Source organism: Cervus elaphus, chromosome 1, assembly GCF_910594005.1.
Source record: "Cervus elaphus chromosome 1, mCerEla1.1, whole genome shotgun sequence".
Taxonomy (NCBI): domain Eukaryota; kingdom Metazoa; phylum Chordata; class Mammalia; order Artiodactyla; family Cervidae; genus Cervus; species Cervus elaphus.
The window spans coordinates 21,954,145-21,975,594 of NC_057815.1; the positions used below are offsets into that span (position 1 = coordinate 21,954,145).

At 37.3% G+C, this 21,450-nt stretch overlaps 1 protein-coding gene across 2 annotated transcripts in view; it reads right to left on the reverse strand.

Moving 5' to 3' along the window:
• Positions 1–2,103: 2,103 nt before the first annotated feature.
• CFAP300 (cilia and flagella associated protein 300) overlaps positions 2,104–21,450 on the reverse strand; it is a 28,008-nt gene continuing 8,661 nt past the window's right edge. The window contains exons 3-7 of one of the 2 annotated variants that reach the window (XM_043895359.1): positions 16,506–16,581; positions 13,778–13,944; positions 10,039–10,211; positions 3,834–3,900; positions 2,104–2,773 (exon numbers count right to left, since the gene is read on the reverse strand). In XM_043895359.1, coding sequence (XP_043751294.1) covers positions 2,645–2,773; positions 3,834–3,900; positions 10,039–10,211; positions 13,778–13,944; positions 16,506–16,581 — 612 coding nt within the window. In that variant the 3' untranslated portion in view covers positions 2,104–2,644. The remainder of the gene's footprint in view (positions 2,774–3,833; positions 3,901–10,038; positions 10,212–13,777; positions 13,945–16,505; positions 16,582–21,450) is intronic. The other variant, XM_043895282.1, reaches the window with a different exon arrangement.

Below are 21,450 nucleotides of genomic sequence, written 5' to 3' on the forward strand. Positions count from 1 at the left end.
CTTTCACAGGCTGTTACTGTTCTCCAGGGACAATTTTGTCCCAGGCATGTTCCCAGGCTGCATATCTAATCCCACACAGTACAGCTAAATCCGAATTATAGTAGTTTGCAAAATTTTACAAAAGGCTTAGGAACAGCGAGAGGAAATACTGCATTATTGATACTCCTGGTCCTTACTCACCCACCCTTCCCCGCCTCTCCCCCACACCTGCAGTCACACTTTAAGAGCCAGGTTCTCTCCAGCAGGTAGACTCAATCAGGAAACAGATAATGAGTGTCAATTAAGTGCCAGGCAGTGTGCTACACATCGGGGATGAACCAAATAGACAGTTCTTGTATTCAAGACAGTAATTAAATAAATTATTACAAATAATTGGTAAAATAATTCTAGGTATGCAAAATGCTGCCAAAGAAATACCTGGAGTACAATTTTAAGTCCTCTACATTCTCTAGTGGCCCGAGGCGGGGGTGGGGGTGGGGTGGAAGCCAATTCCCATCTCTTACAGATGTCTAATCAAATTAGTAACGGTATAATCTGTAGAAAAGCAATTCTGACCTTAAGAAAGAAGTATTTTATATTATGCAGACAGTTTAGCTCCTAGTTTTTTTTTTTTTCTAATTTCCTCCATGGAGAATGAAAAGAGCCAAAATGCATGAACACTTAAACTATGTTCTTGGTACCATTCTAAGCCCAATATATATTAATTTGTATAATTTCCACAATAACCAATGAAGGAGTCCTACTATTTCCCCCGTTTCACAGATAAGGCAGCTAAGGCACAGAAAGATTGTAACTAGCTCAGTCACATAGCAGGTAATGGCAGAATTAAGAATCCATGCAATCTGACTGCCAGCCCAAATTCTTTATTACTGGGCTATTACACCTCTCAATACAGAGAATTTGCATAGTCTTTTCTCAACAGCGTGTTCCTATCTTCTGCCTCTGAACGCCCACCCCAGGGCCGGGCTCGGAGCGCCCCGCCACGTCACACTTCTCCACTCGCTGCACTGTTTCTCCTAGTTGCTGCCACCCTACTAGCTCCTCTGTAGCAGCCCGAGGAGACCCCTCCTAGGTCTGGTTCATAGCGATCACTTCCATCTCTGAATTCGTGCACAATCACTGTGCACAGACACACTCTTACAGGTTATGTTCTCTACTAGGTTCACAGCAAGTGTGTTTCCCCCAAGTAAACAGCACAGTGCCTTGCACAGAATGGGTACTCAGAATTATTAAGAGAGGGTCCCTGGGTTGTAGGGGTCTGTATGATAGGCAGCAAAGTCAGTGGCAAATGGACATTTTAGTTTTTGATTTTATGTTTTTTATGATTTTTTTTAAAAAAATCTATGGATATTATGATCATATCTGGAAAATACTTTCAATAAACATTTAACATACCAAAGCATTGTGCTAAGTATTAGAAGTAAAATTGACTCTCTTTCCTGAACTATATACCTAAATTGCCAGCTGCCTTCCAGGTACAACCACAGGTTCAAATCTAAGACTATTATCCTGATCCCTGCAACTCAGAAACGCATATTCCAAACGCTTCTTCCTCAGGGTTTAGGCTCCCCATCATCATCTTTGGGATACATGTCAATCATTAAAAAGATCAAAGTTATATATTCATTGTATTAGGGTAATGAGGGGCTTCCCTAATAGCTCAGTTGGTAAAGAATCCGCCTGCAATGCAGGACACCCTGGTTCGATTCCTGGGTCGGGAATATCTGCTGGAGGAGGGATAGGCTACCCACTCCATTATTCTTGGGCTTCCCCGGTGGCTCAGCTGGTAAAGAATCTGCCTACAATGCGGGAGACCTGGGTTCAATCCCTGAATTGGGAAGATCCCCTGGAGAAGGGAAAGGCTACCCACTCCTATATTCTTGCCTGGAGAATTCCATGGACTTTATATAGTTCATGGGGTCTCAAAGAGTCAGGAATGACTGAGTGACTTTCACTTTCAATGAGGGGACAGCACTAAGACACCCTGTAATTTACTCATCTGCCAACTTAATAATACCATGAGGGCAACTCTCTTTGTTTACACAGCTCTTGAATTAGTGGTGGGGCAGCTCCAATTTTATTACATAATAAAAGAGCTTTCAATTATGCTCAGAACATTTTTTTTTATTGAGAATTTTAAGTGGGACAAATGAAACAAAGGAATTGTTATGCTTTTCACAGTTCCAGAAACATAAATCTTCATGCACAGAAACATAATTAAATGAAACTTAAATTTTAAAAGCTAATGATTCACATTAATGATTCATGGTTAGACATGTTTAGTTTTCTCTCACAATTTCAATCCAGAATTAATTGGCTTCTAAAATAAAATACATGGAATATTGAAGACTCACTTGAAACTTAATGTAACAAATATGAACAAGATTTTTAGTTCTTTGTGACTTTCTGTAAAAATTCCATAACTGTACCGGTGTAGATTACGTTAGGGATAAAATTTGGTTCCTGTGTTGGTATTTCACAAGATTTAAAGAAAGGCATCTTGGTATTTGTTCTCTTCTGCTCTACGCAGGTTCTTTACATTTTACTTGAATTAACTTGCAGAGTAAATGTTTATCTGTAAATCAGTGTTAAAATAAAAAATTGGTAAAGAAAAAACAGTAAGTATAGATAACTCGAAAAAATATTAAGATACTTCCCCCATGCCATAACAGTGGTATAAAACATGAACATGACGCTTGAAAGGATCCACAATAAAGTAAGAAAATGTCTGTTCGTGACTCTTTGTTGAAGGGTAGCACACACCAACAGAATCCTGAAAAAGATAAACTTATTTAATATACAGCTATATTTAAATAATAACACATTTAGCTATTATGTATTTTCTATTAAAATATCATGAAACACATATAAAATCTTTAACAGTAAGTTGGACAGCACAGTTTACTATGCCAACAATACATATAATACTATACACACATGCATACTTCTTGACTTTAAGGAATTTATAATCGAGGAAATTCTATCTTTTAAAAAAGTGCTAATATAGAAAAAATAGTTTTGCATTTTCCTTCTATCTTTGCTTTTGTTAGAACATAGTCTATACATACTATTTGGGCTTGGACTATGTTTCTTTTGTTTAACCCTGGATTCTAGCCCAGCACAGTAGCTGATACACAGTAGGAATTTTAAAAATAATTATTCAGTGATTGAATAGTTAGAAACTGCTTCATATGTATAATAATATTTTGTGCAATGCTAAAATTCAAGTATCAGATTCTGTGATATAAAAACATTTATGTCATTCTTTCTTACTTGTCCTATAAATCATGGTTTGACAAGTTTAAGGAACTGTGTTCTACCTCATCTGAGCTACAGATTTAGCTCTAAAGTAAGAAATAACTATTATTAGGCATGGATAACAGAAAAGCTGGGAGGAAAAGTTCATACTGTTCTCCAAATAAAGCATAGTTCATCAACTTTTAAGAGAAAACTATTAAGTTTATGTTAACTATGTTCTGTGCATACATGTATGAAGTAAAAAAGGAAAAGTGTTAAGTCATTCAGTCATGTCCAACACTTTGGAAGACCCCGTGGACTGTAGCCCACCAAGCTCCTCTGCCCATGGAATTCTCCTGGCAAGAATACTGGAGTAGGTAGCCATTCCCTTCTCTAGGAGATCTTCCCAAACCAGGGACTGAACCCTGGTCTCCCGCACTGCAGGCTTATTCTTACTGCCTGAGTCACCAAGGAAGTGTATACACATGTATGTTCTATTAACCATGCCTCTCCTAGTTGCTAACTCCAGTTACAACAATCCTTTTAATAACAAGTAATTAAATTGATTGGCTGCAAATTTCCCCCTCAACACTTACATATGCTGTAACTTTAAAAATAGAAGAGGTAATTTGTATTTTCTTGGTTTGAGGATTCTTCCGAACACTAAAATAGGGGGGAAAAGGGAACATTTTAAGATTCAGCAAACACTAGTATAATATATTTAAGATACAGATCCCTTTTAGTACTTGGGTATCCTCATTCACATATAACATGGAAATATAAAATATCTAATTAAGTAGTTTGAAAAGGATGGTATCTGTGGTTTCAGCAAGGTTGACCGAATTGAAATTGCAGAAAATGGAATTTTTCAGTTAGAGGGTTTGAGGTCAGTTTGAGACTCAGATGATAAAAGCACTCTCAGGCCAGAGACAACTATTGACAAACAAGAATAGGTTAAAGTTCGACTTAAGGGTAAACAGCTGAAAGGGGTAGATAAAAGCATACTAAAGACTTAAGCAGCCTGAACATAAATGCCAGTTCTGTCACCGATTTGTTATTCTACTTTAAGCAAGATTAACCTTTCTGAACATCAGTTTTCTCATATGTGAACTCATGACTTGGTTCCTTTCAGGATTATATGAGAATTAGGTGGAATAATATCTATGAAAACTATTTGTTATATCATGTATTGCTAAATTAAAATCACTTTCTCTCCTAGCTCTCTTTCACTTATTCTCCCCACAAAAGGTAATCTTTAGTAATATATAGTGCGGAAGCAAACTGAGGATTGGGGAAATAAATTACTTAATTTATATATAAATAAATACATGTTAAATTTATAATGCTTTACAACCTGCAAAAAACCTTGTTATACTTTACTTCACATAAAGATCACACAATTCAGTGAGGTAGGCATCATTTTGTCAATTTTATAGACAATAGAACCAGAGAAGTTAAATGATATATTTAAGACATTCCAACTAAAAGTGGCATTTCCGGAAATAGAATGTAGGTGATACAGAGTCCAGTTTTCTTTCTCTACATTTCACCTGTTTATCCTATACTTGTGCTATAAATTCATATGCATCACAGGTACTGTTCATGTGTTATGTGTGTAGTTTAAATTTAAAGGAAGGGAACCCTCTTCACTTTGTCAGGTGAGATTATTGCTTTCCCTTCACTATGTATGTAAAAAGAATGGGGGAAAAGAGAGATGAGCAGGAAGAAGGGGGCTCTGGGGGAGGGTATGCATGTACATGTGTGTTTGAGCTTGGGCACCTGTTGGAGGTGGCCATACATGGACCATTTCAGGGTTCAGGGTTCAAGATTCTTAGGGAGTTTCATCCTGAAAACATTTCACTAAGATTGAAATCCAAGAATCATGCAATTATATTGATTTCTATTTCTGTAACATGAATTGAGGTCATCTTCTTTCATTTCTAATGCCTAAGATACACTGCTTGAAAGTTGGACACTACATTTAAAACTTCATGCTTATCATAGGGAAGACTATAACCACTACATATAAAACATTTATATATACCTATATGACCACCCAGATTAAAATACAGAACCTATCTATAGTTATATCTAATTTTAAATCTTGATCTGGAGGTGGTTATTTGGGTATAAAAATATATAAAAATTCACTGAGCTTATGTGTACTATGATTTATTGAGATTACTGTATGCAAATTACTCCTTAGTTTAGAAAAGTCTAAAAAAAAGAACCCTTGTAAATGTTTGTGCTTATCAGATGAACTTGGAGGAAAATTTAGTATTTGATACTACATATAATAATCATTTAACACCTACAAACACGTACCATAGATGTCTTACTTTTAAAAAGAAATTACATTGGTACACTATTAGAAGTTGGTTAGGGCTTCCCTGGTAGCTCAGAGGGTAAAGCATCTGCCCGCAATGCTGGAGACCAGGGTTCAATCCCTGGGTTGGGAAGATCCCCTGGAGAAGGAAATCCCCAATACTCTTGCCTGGAAAATCCCATGGACAGAGGAGCCTGGTAGGCTACAGTCCATGGGACCGCAAATAGTCGGACTCGACTGAGTGACTTCACTCTCACTTTTCCTAATAGATATAAATATTATTCCACTTTACTACCTCTGATCTTGTATTACTGTTACTTTAAAATATCTCTAAGACAATTTGTCTAATTTTTTATAGATCAAGCAAAGTACAGTATTATCTGTCCCATATCTCATAAGAAAAAAAGAAAAAGAAATGTAAAGTGATATTCATTTCTGTCCTGGGGTGTTCAACTGACAATTGCATTGTATCAGATTTTTAGCACTCACTAACTCACTCTGAACTGAACTGAACTGACTGAACTCACTCTCCAAAAACTGGTTCCAAATCAGGAAAGGAGTACGTCAAGGCTGTATATTGTTACCCTGCTTACTTATATACAGAGTACATCATGAGAAATGCTGGGCTGGATGAATCACAAGCTGGAATCAAGATTGCTGGGAGAAATATCAATAACCTCAGATATGCAGATGACACCAACCTTATGGCAGAAAGTGAAGAAGAACTAAAAAGCCTCTTGATGAAAGTGAAAGAGGAGTGTGAAAAAGTTGGCTTAAAGCTCAACATTGAAAAAACTAAGATCATGGCATCTGGTCCCATCACTTCATGGCAAATAGATGGGCAAACAGTGGCAGACTTTATTTTTGGGGGCACCAAAATCACTGCAGATGGTGACTGAAGCCATGAAATTAAAAGACGCTTGCCCCTTGGAAGGAAAGTTATGACCAACCTAGACAGCATATTAAAAAACAGAGACATTACTTTGCCAACAAAGGTCTAGTCAAGGCTATGGTTTTTCCAGTAGTCATGTATGGATGTGACAGTTGGACTATAAAGAAAGCTGAGCACAGAAGAATGGATGCTTTTGAACTGTGGTGTTGGAGAAGACTCTTGAGAGTCCCTTGGACTGCAAGGAGATCCAACCAGTCCATCCTAAAGGAAATCAGTCCAGAATATTCATTGGAAGAACTGATGCTGAAGATGAAACTGCAATGCCTTGGCTACCTGATGCGAAGAGCTGACTCATTTGAAAAGACCCTGATGCCGGGAAAGATTCAAGGTGGGAGGAGAAGGGGAAGACAGAGGATGAGATGGTTGGATGGCATCACTGACTGGATGGACATGGGTTTGGGTAAACTCCAGGAGTTGGTGATTGACAGGGAAGCCTGGCGTACTGCAGTCCATGGGGTCACAACGAGTTGGACATGACTGAGCGACTGGATTGAACTGAAGTCACTCTCCAGGTGCCATGGTTTTTAAGGATTTTGGAACATAATTTCCACATAGTTCTTTTAAAAAATATGATTAGGGAATTCCCTCATGATCCAGTGGCTAAAACTTGGCTCTTTCACTGCCGGGGCTCCTTGTTCGATCCTTGGCTGGGGAACTAAGCTCCTGAAACCCCCACAGCACAGCCAAAAAAAAAAATTGAATGTTAAAAGTATGATTATATTAATGGTTTAGAAATAAAATAATATGATGATTGATTTCTTATCAATATCATTTGTGCTAATTTCTAAGGATTTGTCTCATATTGACTCTAAATGTCATGGTGTACAGACATAGCTAACTCTGCTCATTTTAAGAAACAATAATCCTATTGCTTAATAAGCATCAGAAGGCCATAATCTAAGCCTAAACCAGTTCAAATCATAAGTCTGGGGGAGATAATGTAGTTTGGGAAACCTCTCCAAAAAATCTGACAAGAGTGTGTGTTTAATGTCTAAAATAGGAAAGACACAGGCACTGTTAGTGAGTACAGAGTTATGTCTAAGACATTTTTGAAATGTAATGAAACAATTGACCATTTACTCTGATAAAATGATTCTAAAGTATTGCCTATGTGATTTAAAGAAGCCACAATCCTTGAAAATAAGGCATTTTCCAAAACATTTAAAAGATGTCTATTATAGGAGTTACATTATTAATTACAGATGAGGGAAAAATACCTTAAGAATGTTTTTACCCTTTTGTTTGAGCTAGAGACCCCTAAAATCAGGCTCTGTAATGTGCCCTCAATATCTACTGATATAAATATAAGGGATCAACTTCTTTGCTAGAATTAAATAGTAACAATGTTTACACCTGCAAGTGCAGGTTAGATACTGTAAGGTAGCCACTGCATGTATAATTAGAGAGAAAGCAGATATTTTTTCTAAAGCAGGTAAAAACACCCAAATTTCAAGTAAAGGAACAGAAAAAAATATTCTTCTTGGTTAAGTTAGCTTGTACAAATGACATGACTAGATATGTGGCTCAGAATTCTGAGAAATTACTGATGATACTGCAAGTCCCACCTGTGCTTTCTCTACTTCTATATCCCTTGATAACGGCTATGTTGAACCACCCTGTATCTTTATCTTAACCAAGATGTTTATTCTAATCATAGTTTTCTACTGAAGTTGCATTGAGAAGACAATTTTATATCTTTTCCTCATTCACCAAAGAAACTCATAAGCATGCTTAAACTTGGATCATCGAGAGAAATATTTAATAGTTCTCAAAGAAAAGTAATGCTCTAACTGGCTAGTCTTCTTCTCAGTCTCCCTAGAATGACAGACTTGGGGTGCATCGCCCCTGAATTGGGAACAGACTGCCGTCCTCTTTGCTGGCCCTTGTGGACTCCATTCCATCAAGAAATTCTTGACCACTTGTACCCACACTGACAATGTCTTCTTTTGAACTTCTGAGGTTTTTATTACAGTATAAAGAGCTATAAACACTTGCCTATACATAACTGAGCATTGAATTATAAAAACAATACTTACTTATGAAAAATTTTAAGCAATTACTTTGTTATTATTTCCTATGTTAACTTGTAATTTCCTTAAAGTCAGAGACTACGTGATGCCTCCTCTTGTACTCTTCAGTGCCTGCCAGAGTTCCGTGCCCAATATCAACACTTGCTGGTGGCCTAATCAAGTGATTCCATGGATGCAGTTCCTATTCTTTGTATAAGATGTCATGAATTTTGGCTACTCATTTTATGAGTGGCCATTACTCTGAGTCATACATTTCTTAGCACCCTCAAAACACAGAAGAGAATCGCCAAGAATTTGGGGAAGAATAGGTGGGAAAAAATTGCAGTTTCTGCGATGTTTAGGTTCTGAAGTTGTTTCAAGTATCTTTAACAGAATCTCTTCCTCCACAGCACATGGCAGTGAGGAATTCCACAGGCTCCTGTGGCTGGTGAGGGACAGCACACAGTGGTGTCCATGGCTTGTGTGTGTCTGGGGTACACTGAGGAGTATCTACTGGGAGTGCTAGAAGTTGTCTTGTAAGTTTTCATGGGCTGCAAACGATAAGAATATGTTTGATGTGTAGGTATGTGTGTGCTGCTTCTGAAATTGTTTCTGTAATTTCTCATCTAATAATCTCTATGAATTGACACAATAACTGTTTCATAAAAATCAGAAACAGATTATGGAAATATTTTTGTTTTTAAAACTGTATCAGAAATAAACTCAGTATAGTAACTGAACCATGCAGTTTGTTGTATGGCTGTATGACACGTGTGATGGATGTGAGAATCAAGATGCTGAGAATAAGTAAAGCAGTAAGAGTCTGATGGGAAGCTAGTTCTACTGTTTGCCTATTAAAGTAAAAATTTGTAACCAAACTCTGGGAACCTTTGCTTTTACTTTTTCCTATCCTGTTTGCCTAAAAACATGATCCGATATCTTCATCATTGAAAAACCCAACTATAGAATGTTCACTCGAATTAAAATAAATCAAAGTTCTTATCCTCACGTGATTTTCAAAAAGAAAAAAAAGCCCTAGTACAATACCAAAAACAAACCTAGGATTAATTTTGAAAAGATAAACACCTCAGTGAAAATTCTTCCCCCTCCTTAGAACAAAGGTAATTTTTTTACTACTATTTATTAGTATTAGTCAAGCAAATTCAAACATCCTGAGGGATCTCACGTCTCCTTGAAATTTAAAAGGAGGCCTGGGGGGAAAAGGGAGTCCTGGAAGACAGCAGTTGCCAGTAAGGGATGGAGTTAGTGACAGGTCTGGCTGAGGAAAGGTCAAGAGGCAGAAGAGAGAACTGAGGACCAAAACAGGGTTAGGGAAATGAAATGTTCTAGTCTGGAAGTGAAGAAGGAGGCACTGAGGAGAGAGCCAGGGTAGTGCTATTTTTATTCACTTTGGTTATTAATAGATCCACAAATAGAGGTTGGGTCATCTCACCAGAGTTAAACAATTTCCTCTACTAACCAGAGATTTACATATTGTAATAGAGCAACATTACCTCACTAGATCCTTGTAGATAAGCTTTGTTGTTTCCAGATATGGACTAATTACATCTTCATATTGACAAAGGGCTCCACCAAGGCAAAGATGTTTGAAAAGACAAAACAGGAACTCTTCTCTATCTGGTTGGCTGAATACTTCATATTTTTCTGAGTCTTCCACTAGCAAAACCTATATAAGATGATAAAATTCATCTTAATGTAACATAATTTGAGGTTCTAATTTTTATGCTTTCAAAAGTTTCAATTTATAGTTTAAAAGTGATTTTAGACCTATTTTAAGAACCAATCCAGAGGCCATGGAGAAGATCTGTTAAGACCTGTGCTTATTTTCCCTCCATTTTATCATTAGGTAATGACACTCAGTGAAAGGAATAAATCTGAACCTAAGCCTTGTCTTCTGTTGCCTTCTTTGTTCTAGTTTAATCTCTAATACTTTAGTGCTATTGCAATTTTAGTCTTGAGTCACTGTGAATCTCATTTGGAAACAATGGGGGTATAAATAAATGGAGAAACTTCTCCATCATAGTCTCTGCTTCCAATAAGAAGCTAAACAAAAATGGTCATTTTCTAAGCCCTCTCATAGTGTTTGGATTACTACTTTCCTTATGCCCGCAGTTACTCCATTTTGAACTATTCTGGTAGCTGGAGCCTCATAATCACCTCTCTTTTTTTCCTGCTCTCCTAATAATATCACCTTACACATCACCAACCTACATGGACTCTTGCTCTCTTGAACCCTTGCTACCTCTTTCAGAAAACAGTTTGGCTAGCTCTGATGTGGAGGATTTTCTTACAGCATTGTGCATTACAGACAATTGATTAATTTGTTGACCATGGTGGACATAAACAGGTGATGAATGTACAATACAAAATATATTCCTTTTATTGAATTGCTTATATGCCACTTACTTGAAAAAAGAATGTGAACTAAGCTAACAATAAAATATAGATACACTAAGATAAAAATAATAAGAAACAAAAGAATGTAACCGAGACATAAATTGGGAAGAGAAAATAAATACATGTAAGAAACTCTAGACGGAGAAAAGCTATAAAAATTGTGTATAACACTTAATACTACCATACAGGAAAAGGAGGGACACGTGAGTCATATAACAGTCACAGTCTAGCAGTGAGAAGCACATTTTTATTAGGAAAATTGATTAAACTTAACCACTTTAGTTACCTTAATCTCAAATGAAAATCACCCCAAGGTCATTATATAAAGAGGCATTTAAAAATAATAAACTTTATGGTACTGTCTGTATATAATTTACCTATAATGACTTGATGAAAGCCAAAGTATATACAGTAAAAGATAGGTGAGGGCTTCCCCGATGGCTCAGAAGCATCCGCCTGCCAACGCAGGAGACACAGGTTTGATCCCTGGTCTGGGAAGGTCCCACATGCTGCAGAGCATCTAAGCCCATGCGCCACACTGAGTCCGTGTCCCAGAGCCCAGGAGCCACAACCAGTGAGTCTACGTGCTGCAACTACTGAAGCCCACACGCCCTAGGACCCGTGCTCCACCACAAGAGAAAGCCTACATACTGCAACCAGAGTAGCCTCTGCTTGCTGCAAGCAGAGAAAAGCCCACCCAGCAACAAAGATGCAGCACAGCTATGAATAAAAAAATAAATAAAATAAAAAAAGAGAGGCGAGAGGAAGTGGTCCACAGTTTATTCTTCTCTGTGTACACTTGCACATCTCCCCTCCGTCTCTTCCTCTCTCTTGATAAGGAAATGATGTGATACTGAAACCCAGGTTTGCAGCTGCTTAAAGCTCTGGCCCTTAAAGAACAGTTCACACATTTCTAACACAAGGGTTCTCATATACTGAACTGATTAGGCTGTGCAATTAAAAGATTGTAATAGAAAAATTTTGTAGTGAATGTTAAAACAATAATGCTTTATGTCTGATCTCCCTGTTTGTTCACATACAGATCTGTTCAGTTGTGTAGCCCTCCGAGAGTAGACAGGCAATAGTTAATGAGTCCAACTACTGAGCCCCAGTCAGGAAGGAGACTATGATCAGTTCTCACCTGAGAGCTGGCCTACAGGATCTGTGTTGCTACACAGTGGGAGGGTCCTTTCCAGTTCAGGCTATTTATATATATATTTGTAGCCAGAAAGCAACCAAGTTAAAGCCTTCTCTGTCGCCACGGAATGGCAAAGAACACAAGAGCAAAACAGAGGCAAGCAGCAAAAATCACGGAGCCCCAACACCTCCTGAATAGAGGTGCTATTCCCAGCAATAAATAAGATAGGCAGCAACAGGTGGTTTTGCAGAGTATTCTGTTGAAAACCAAATCCTTTTAAAAAGTCCATTGCTGAGGCTCTCTATAGAAGTGAGGGCATAGGAGGGAGAGTTCTTCTAGGTACTGTTCTAGTGAAGATCAATATATAGACTAGTGGGATGCCCTCTGGTCTCCTTCAGATAAGATTTCTGTGTCCAGAATGGTATAGCAGTGGCTTCCCTAGTTCATTTTTATCTGGATTTGTAATACATTAGACTTGTACATCTCTCTTAATGTAGAATAATAATAATAGTAATTAGTAGTAGTAGTTAATATTATTGAAAGATTACTAAGCGCTGGGCATTGTACAAAGCATTTTAAATGCATCATCTAACAAAATTCTTTTTTTTTTCCTTTTTTAAAAAAATTAATTAATTTATTTTACTTTACAACATTGTATTGGTTTTGCCATACATTGACTTGAATCAGCCATGGGTGTACATGTGTCCCCCATCCTGAACCCCCCTCCCACCTCCCTCCCCATCCCATCCCGCTGGGTCATCCCAGTGCACCAGCCCCGAGCACCCTGTATCATGCATCCAACCTGGACTGGCGATTCATTTCACATATGATAATTTACATGGTTCAATGCCATTCTCCCATATCATCAAAATTCTTACATTATTCTGATTTCATATAAGAAACTGAAGCTTAGAGAGGTTAAGTAAGACCGTGATTAAGTGGCAGAGCCTGAATTGGAACCTACATCTATTTGATAGCCCTAATTTTTTACCACCTTTAAATAATAATTCATTTCAACAGGATTTCAAAAATGCTTTCTCAACAATTTTAGGAAGAAAGTAGAATGGGCATTTTAATTTCCATAGTGTATAGATAAGATCTTGAGGCTCAAGATACTGAATGACTTGCCTAAGGTTATTATTCTCTTGTAAATAATAAATCAGGAAATAGGTGAATAATCCATGTCTTCTGATACCAAGTTTAGTACCCCTCTGATTAAAACAAAAATTAACTTGGTTAATCAAATAGCTTTTTGATCTCAGCAATGAGATTGAAAGATTATTTCACTCCAGGGATGTTTTTAAGTACTCATTTCACAAGTTAAGGGAAATTTTAAAGAAAAACAGTCATCAATTTAATAGGCCAGTGTTTCTTGAGCTCAGGGTTTACTGACATTACGGGCCAGATAACTTTGTTTTGGGGACTGTCCTGTGCATTGTATGATGTTTAACATCCCTGGTCTCTACCCATTAGATGTCAGTAAAACCCCATTCTCTTGTTATTTTATTTGAAACATGCAAATAAACAAGTTGATAAGAAAAGTGCCATTCAAGAAGACACCTACCGTGCAATGATTACTACTGATCGTTATTCATTGATAAGAGGTATTTTACAGGTTTTAGGCAGGCAGAAATTTTTGACATTAAGCATTTCCTGAAATGAAATTCTATTGTGAAAATTTTAAATTTTGTACTTACTTTTCGTAACTCGTCAGAAATAAGGAAGGGATCACAAAAACAATCTAGACATTTAACAATATATCCATTCTCTCGTACAATAGCTTCATCATATAACCGATTAAAAAATGACATTGAAAGCTGTGTGCAAGGAACGTTTATAGCTTCAATTTTTTTCACTTCAGTTCCTGAATAAAGATATAAAAATTAATTTAGTATTCTCAATTATTTCCAAAACAAATGTCACTATGCAGAGATTCTAAGAATTAACAAAAAAATGACATATGTTTTGATATATTTAAAAGACATTAGTTTAGGGATTTTATTAAATTCTTATTTTGCAGGTTGTTTATTTTTATTAATTATTAAAAATTTATAACCAAATTTCACCATTTCAGACCTAGATGAAGGATATGTAAATTAGAAAATATCAGTACTTGACAATGAAATACATTTATTGGGTAGTAGGAAGTTCTTAGATCACTTTTAATGAATGATATCAGAACTACCTGTAAAAACATAGAAATTGCTTCATATGATTTTAGATTTGTATTATGTTTAATGCTTTATAATTCATAATACAAAATTTTTAATCAATGTAACAAGTGTGTTTCTAAAGTCATTGAGGGTGTTTGAAAATGTTTCTCTCCATTAAAAAATTTCCTCCTGTGATCTCACTGACATTGTTTATTACAAAAAAAGTTTTCTTCAAGCCAAGGTAAATTTCGAACCAGGTCCTACTCAAGTTATTACAAGTATGGAATTAGAGAAATTTGAAATCTATTGCTCTAATCTGGTATTCTATTTTTCTCTTTCAGCTCTAGTTTTCCCCCTTCCAAACCTATATTCCCCCCCTGACATTTCCAGAATGTGTCTTTCAGGAGTGTATTTCCCATTAGTAGAGGTTCTATTAAGTGATAGAAAGATATAAAGATTAGGCGAATATTTTTATTATTGCCTCAGTGAATCACTCAATCAGTTTCTCTCTTTTGCGCACCTGCATATGAACATGCACTCACTCAGATATAAAGGGATGGGGCTCTCCTTGTTCAAAGTTCTAGGAAGACTGCAGACTTAGATGTGGTGTGTCCTCTCCCCAATACCTTTGCTGATCTCTGATCTGAGAAGCAGTTTGAGCTTGAGAAGAGTAATATTGGTGATTATTTGCAATTCTTACCTCTTGTCCACCCAGAGTCCTGGCTAGGAACTATTGCTCTCGTTCTGATCCTGAGCTGGGCTAGTGTGGAGGCAAGAAGAGCATTTGGAGCTAAGAACTGCGTGTGTGAGTCACTCAGCTGTGTCTGACTCTGTGTGACCCCATGGACACAAGGCTTCCCTGGTGGCTCAGATGGTAAAAAACTGTGTTTGCCTCAGTTATTTCAAAAGCTCTGCTGCTAAGAAAAGCTCCTTTTGTTTCAGAGGCAAAATCCTCTGGGGGATTAAAGTGAAAAGAAGATCCTGGAAAGTGATAAAGTAGGTCTGAGCAATATTGGAAAACCAAAGAACAAGAGCAGAATAAAACCAGACAATCTTTGACAATGAGTTGGTGGCCACAGGATGAGGGACTGGCACCGGGCAACTTGCCACTTTAATAAGTCTACGCTGGGTCTGATGTGGGGAGTGGCAGGAGGGTACAGATGCTGAGAGAACGTAATTAAATTCAAACCACTTAGTCTGAGACACAGAAATAGCATTTGCTGTGGACTGAACAGTGTCCCTCCAAAACTCATAATGTTAAAACCTGCCCCCAAAAGTGATGGTACTTTGAGATGGAGTCTTTGGAGAAAGTAATGAGGTCACAGTGGGTTAGGAGGATCTCAACATATGAAGTTTGAAGGGACACAATTCAGTCCATAGGCTTCTGCCCTCGTCTCCCTCCTAAATTTATTTTATCCCGACAACCTCAAAAGTCTCAATTCATTCCGGCATCAACCAAAAGTTTAAAGTCCAAAGTGCCATCTAAATATCATCTAAAGCAGATATGGGTGAGACTCGAGGTATAATCTGTCCTGAGGCAAAACTCCTCTTCGGCTATGAACCTGTGAAATGAGACAAGTTACAGGCTTCCAGAAAACAATGGTGAGACAGGCATAGGACAGACATTTGTAGTCCAAAAGGGAGAAACAGGGAAGAAGAAAGAGGTGATGGTCCCAAGCCAGTCTAAAACTTGGCAAGGCAAATTTCATTAGACTTTAAGCCTCAAGAGTAATCCTCCCTGGTCCAATACTCTGCCTGCCAGACCTACTGGATGGTGCGGAGTGTGTCACTGACACTGAGGGGCGGCCCTGATGATCTCTGAATTCCCTTCTCAGTCCTTCTCTTTTCTTGACAAATAGCACATGCTTGCAGCTGAACGGATCCATGGGCCACCCCAAATATTTCACCCAAGCACCCTCATGTTAGTGGACTCTTACCTGACCCTCTTCTCTTGGGTGGAATTGACCACTCCCTTCCTTTTACTCCCATTGCTATGGGATATACCACTGATAAATTACTGCACATATTTTCAAACATATCAATGAGTTCCTTGAGTACAGGTTTTCTCTTATTCTAATTTCTCTTACTTCTGCAGTGGACCCTTGGGGGGAAGATGTATGGTAGGCCTGGCACAGATGATTATTTTGACCTTGTTGTTATCAAACGTGAGTCATTATTCATAATTTGTATTTTATAATGAAAATTCCTGAAGTGAAATTTTGTTATAATAGTAAAATATTAATATGAAGAGATGAAAATAAATTTTGTTTACCTAATGTAATCCACTCTCCAGAAGATTCTGAAAGTAACTTCAAATTGGGAATAACATTTGGATCTTTGAAAAAGGCCTAAAATACAAATTTGAGGGGAACAAAGTTAGTTACATTATTATACACAATAATAAGAAATAACTTCTAAAACTAGAGTAGAATCTTATTTAAATTGGGGAAGGGAAATCTTTAATTGGTAAAATGTCTAAATAATTAATGTGTCATAAAGAAATGAAGTTTTGTTACCTTCACTTTAGAATAGTATTAACAATACTGTAATGTCCAAGTAGCTACCTTTGGAACTTAATATAATAAATAGAAAGTTATGATTTACAGTGAAAAGTAGGAAGTTAAATAATGTTTGGAAATTTTGTTTTCTTTTAACCTCGTTCTCCCAATTAACTGACTTAGTAATCATTACTCCCACTCTCCCTAACTCCCAAATCTAAAAAGTAAAGTGAAAGTGAAAGTTGCTTAGTCATGTCCAACTCTTTGTGACCCATAGGCTGCAGCCTGCCAGGCTCCTCTGTCCATGAATTCTCCCGGCAAGAATACTGGAGTGAAAAGCCATTGGCTTCCCTGGTGGCTCAGACAATAAAAAAATCTGCCTGCAATGCAGAAGACTTGGGTTTGATCCTGGTGTCAGGAGAAAGGAATGGCTACCTACTCCAGTATTCTTGCCTGGAGAATTCCATGGACAGAGGAGCCTGGCAAGCTACAGTCCATGTGGTCACAAAGAGTTGAACTTGACTGAAGGACTAAATCTAAATTGTCAATTTAATTCTATCCAAGGGGCACACAGAAAAGTGATAGATTATGCTTTTTAAAAATGAAAACTTTCTGTATGGTAAAAGAAGGGAAAGTAGCCATGAGTTTTATTTTTAGGCACTAGCAGCTGACTCTGGGCAAAAAGATCTGAAGAGAAACTTATTAAAAGTATCTCAGGCAGTCCATATCATTTTCAGGAGATATAGACAATCAGGCTAAGGCACTGGGAATAATACAGAATCATTGGTAGACCAGCACTGATGAGGAAACAGCCTCACCAAACACCCTTGCTACAGCCTCGCCAAGCACTAAAAAATGCTATCAAGATCCCTTCCTCAGCAAGGCCACTGCTGCGCCAGGACTGCCCTGCCTGAAAGCTGGATGCCTCGACCACCAACCCTTGGGGTTCTGTGTGCAGAATCTTTCCTTAAGTTGCTCACTTTTGAAAAACTGGTTTTGTACTGATGAGTCTGATTAGTAACACTAGATCCCAGGTTTGCACTCTGAGTGCAAAAAGAGGCAAGTATTACAAAATGAAGTAAACCGTCAACAAAATGAAAAGGCAACCCATTGAAAGGGAGAAGATATTTGCAAGCCGTACACCTGATAAGGGGTTAATCCAAATTATATAAGGAACTCAGTAACAAATAACTAAAACTCATAACTCAATAACAAAAAAACTAAAAATATGATTTAAAAAATGGGCAGACAGTCTGAATAGACATGTTTCCAAACAAGACATGAAAGGATGCCCAACACTAATCATCAGGGAAATGCAAATCAACCCACAATGAGGTATCACTTCACATCTATTAGAAGTGCTATCAACAGTAAGACAAGAAATAACTAGCATTAGCAAAGATGTGAAGAAAAGGGAATCCTCATGCATTGCTGGTGGGGATGTGAATTGATGCAGCCATTATGGAGAAGAGTATGGAGGTTCCTCAAAAAACAAGAAATAGAATTAACATATTACCCAACAACTCCACCTCCGAGTATTTATTCAAAGAATATGAAAGCTCTAATTCAAAAAGCTATATGCACCCTATGGTCACTGGAGCATTATTTATCAAGAGTCAAGATATGGAAACAACCTAAATAACTTACATGTCAATATATGAAAGAATGGATAAAGCAGCTGCATTACATATATATATATATATATATATATATATATATGATGGAATACCACTCAGTCATAAAAAGATTGAAATCTTGCCACTTGTGATGTGGAAGGACCTTGAAGGTATTACGCTAAATTAGCATAATAAGTCAGACAGAGAAAGACAAATACTCTATGGTTTCACTTATATGTGGAATCTAAAAAACAGAATAAATGAACAAACCAAACCAAGCAAGTGAGCTTCCAGGAAGTCTCACTGGTAAAGAATCTGCCTGCAATGCAGGAGACATAGGAGACAGGGGTTCCATCCCTGGTTCAGGAAGATACTCTAGAGGAGGAAATGGCAACCCATTCCAGTATTCTTGCCTAGAATATCCCATGGACAGAGGAGCCTGGTGGGCTACAGACCAAAGGGGCACGAAGAGTCTGACACGACTGAGCACAAACCAAATCGACAGAAACAGAGAACACATCGGTTGCCACAGAGAAGGGTTGCGAGGTAGATGCAATGGGTGAAGGAGGTCAACAGGTACAAATTTCCAATTATAAGATAAGTTAGTTATAGGGTATGTAATGAATAGCACAGTGACTATAATTAATGTATTGCATATTTGAAAGTTGCTAAGTGAATAAATCTTAAAAGTTCTCATCACAAGAAAAAAGAAATGTAACTTTGCATGGTGATAAAATTAGACTTACTATGGTGACCTTTTTGCAGTATGTGAATCATTATATTATACACCTGAAACTAGTATCATATGTCAGTTATGCGTGATAAGTCAATCAGTTGTGTCTGACTTTTTGTGACCCCGTGGTCTATAGCCCTCCTCTGTTCATGGACTTTTCCAGGAAAGAATACTGCAGTGGGTTGCCATTTCCTTTTCCACGGGATCTTCCCGACCCAGGGATCAAACACATGTCTCTTGCATCTCCTGCATTGGGAGGTGAATTCTTTACCACTGAGCCATCTAGGAAGCCCATGACAATTATATCTAACAAAAAAGGCAAGTGTTTTGGATTCTGCTTTGGACTTCCTAAAAAATGAAGGGTAAAAAATCACTCCAAATCACATATATGTTCAAAAAATATTGGGCAGTCAGAAAACATAATGACGCCCAGGATGAGCAAATAAAGAAAAACAACAGATTGGTAAGAAATATTTGCAATGAATATGATTTAAAAGAGGCTTGGGAGGTTGATATCCCTAATGGCTTAAAAAAGCCCAACATTTATGATAAGAAAAACTGACAACCTGATGTAAACACAGCCAAAAGATAACAAAAAGCCATGTAAAAAAATACAAATAGCCAACAAACTTATGAAAAGATGCTCGACTTCAAGAGCAGTGAGAAAAATAAAAATAAAAGCCAGAAGATATCATTTTTACCCAGTATATTGGCAAGATTTAAAAAGACTAGTAACTTTTGGTAGGAGTACCAGAAAATATGCACTCTTACATACTGCGGGTAGAAGTGTGAATCTTTATAACTTTATATCCAGGGAGAACTGGGTATTATATTTAACATTAAAAACATGTAACTTATGACTCAACAAATTCAGCTTTTGGTATGTTATACAAAAATGAAACATCAGTAGGTAAAATTTATGTACAAGGAATTTTCTAGTAGTATTGTCTGTAGTGTCAATACCTGAAAATTTTAATGCCCATCAGTAGAATGATTGAATAAAATGGCTGAATAATAAAAAATAAAATGGCTGAATACAGTATATCTACACTAGATGGCATGCAGTTATTGAAAAGAAAGTATTAGAATAGCATGTAAGCTCCAGAAGCTTGTTTTTCTTATTCACTGTTATATTGCCAGGACCTGGCATATAGCAGTTACTCAATTTACTGTTTTGACTTTGAAGGAAAGCTGTTAAGTCTTTTGAGTAAACACAATAGTTTAAGAGTAATATATATGAAAAAAACAAAAAACTTTACACAAACATAAAGAAATATATACCAAACTGTTGCCAATAGTCACCTAAGAAGTGATAGTTGTAGGCTTGTGAGAAGAGAGAGGTTGAGAGGGTTGAATTAGATTGGGGTATAGAAAGATTGTTGACTCTGTGAATTGTTCTTTGCTGTTCAGATTGTTGCAATAAACATTTCTCTTATTGCGACACTTCCTTTAAGCTATTGCTCTATTTTCTTAAATGGCTTCTTGAAAGAGGAGTCTATCTTGTTTCACTTCTCTGTCTTCCACTTATTCTTCTATATCTGGCTCCTGCTCCTAACACTCAACTGAAAGTATCCTAATTCCCAAAATCAAATGGACACAGTCCCACCCTCACAGAATCAACAGACTGAAAGGAGAGGTGTTAAGATATTAATGCACCCTGAATGTTATGAAAAAATACAGGGTGCTAATATTGAAGTATATAGTAGGCAGACCTACTCTAACAGCTGTGGGATGAAAGGTTAATGCAGAAAGAACATTTAGGTTCAGATCTAAAAGCTGAGTAGGAGTCAGCTGGAAAAAAGGTATACTGGTAAATGCTTAATAACTGAAACCCCTTCCTCCCCACAAAGCCCTGATTTGTAGCATTTGATGATTTCCAGGGAGGATTTCAAATTGCCAACAGTTTAACAGCCAGCAAAGATTCCTGGAAATTTAGCAGTTGGGCTGTCCTGAGCTGGTTCCAGCATGACACTGGAAAGACTATCTTTTTAAGGTGGAGAAAATGGCAAGTTTAAAGTCGTTAAGGTGAGAATGGAAGGGACATCCCATTGAAGAAAAGTAATGAGGCTCATGGGACTTCCCTGGCAGTCCAGCCACTACCCGCACAGTGCTGCCAAAAAAAAAAAAGTAAGAAGGTTCAGGGTGACCAGAGTCGATGGGCCAATGGGTCTGATGAAGTTGGGGAGTTAAACTGAACTTTGGAGGTCAAAAGTCAAAAACTTTTATCTTAATCTCACACTGCTCTAGATTGATCAGTATTTTGAGCTAAGGGCAGTTGGAAAACATTGAAGAGATTTAAACAAAGGAAAGATGTGATTAGAGTCATATTTTTAAAAGTTCACTCCTTCTGTAGTGTGGAGAATGAAGTGA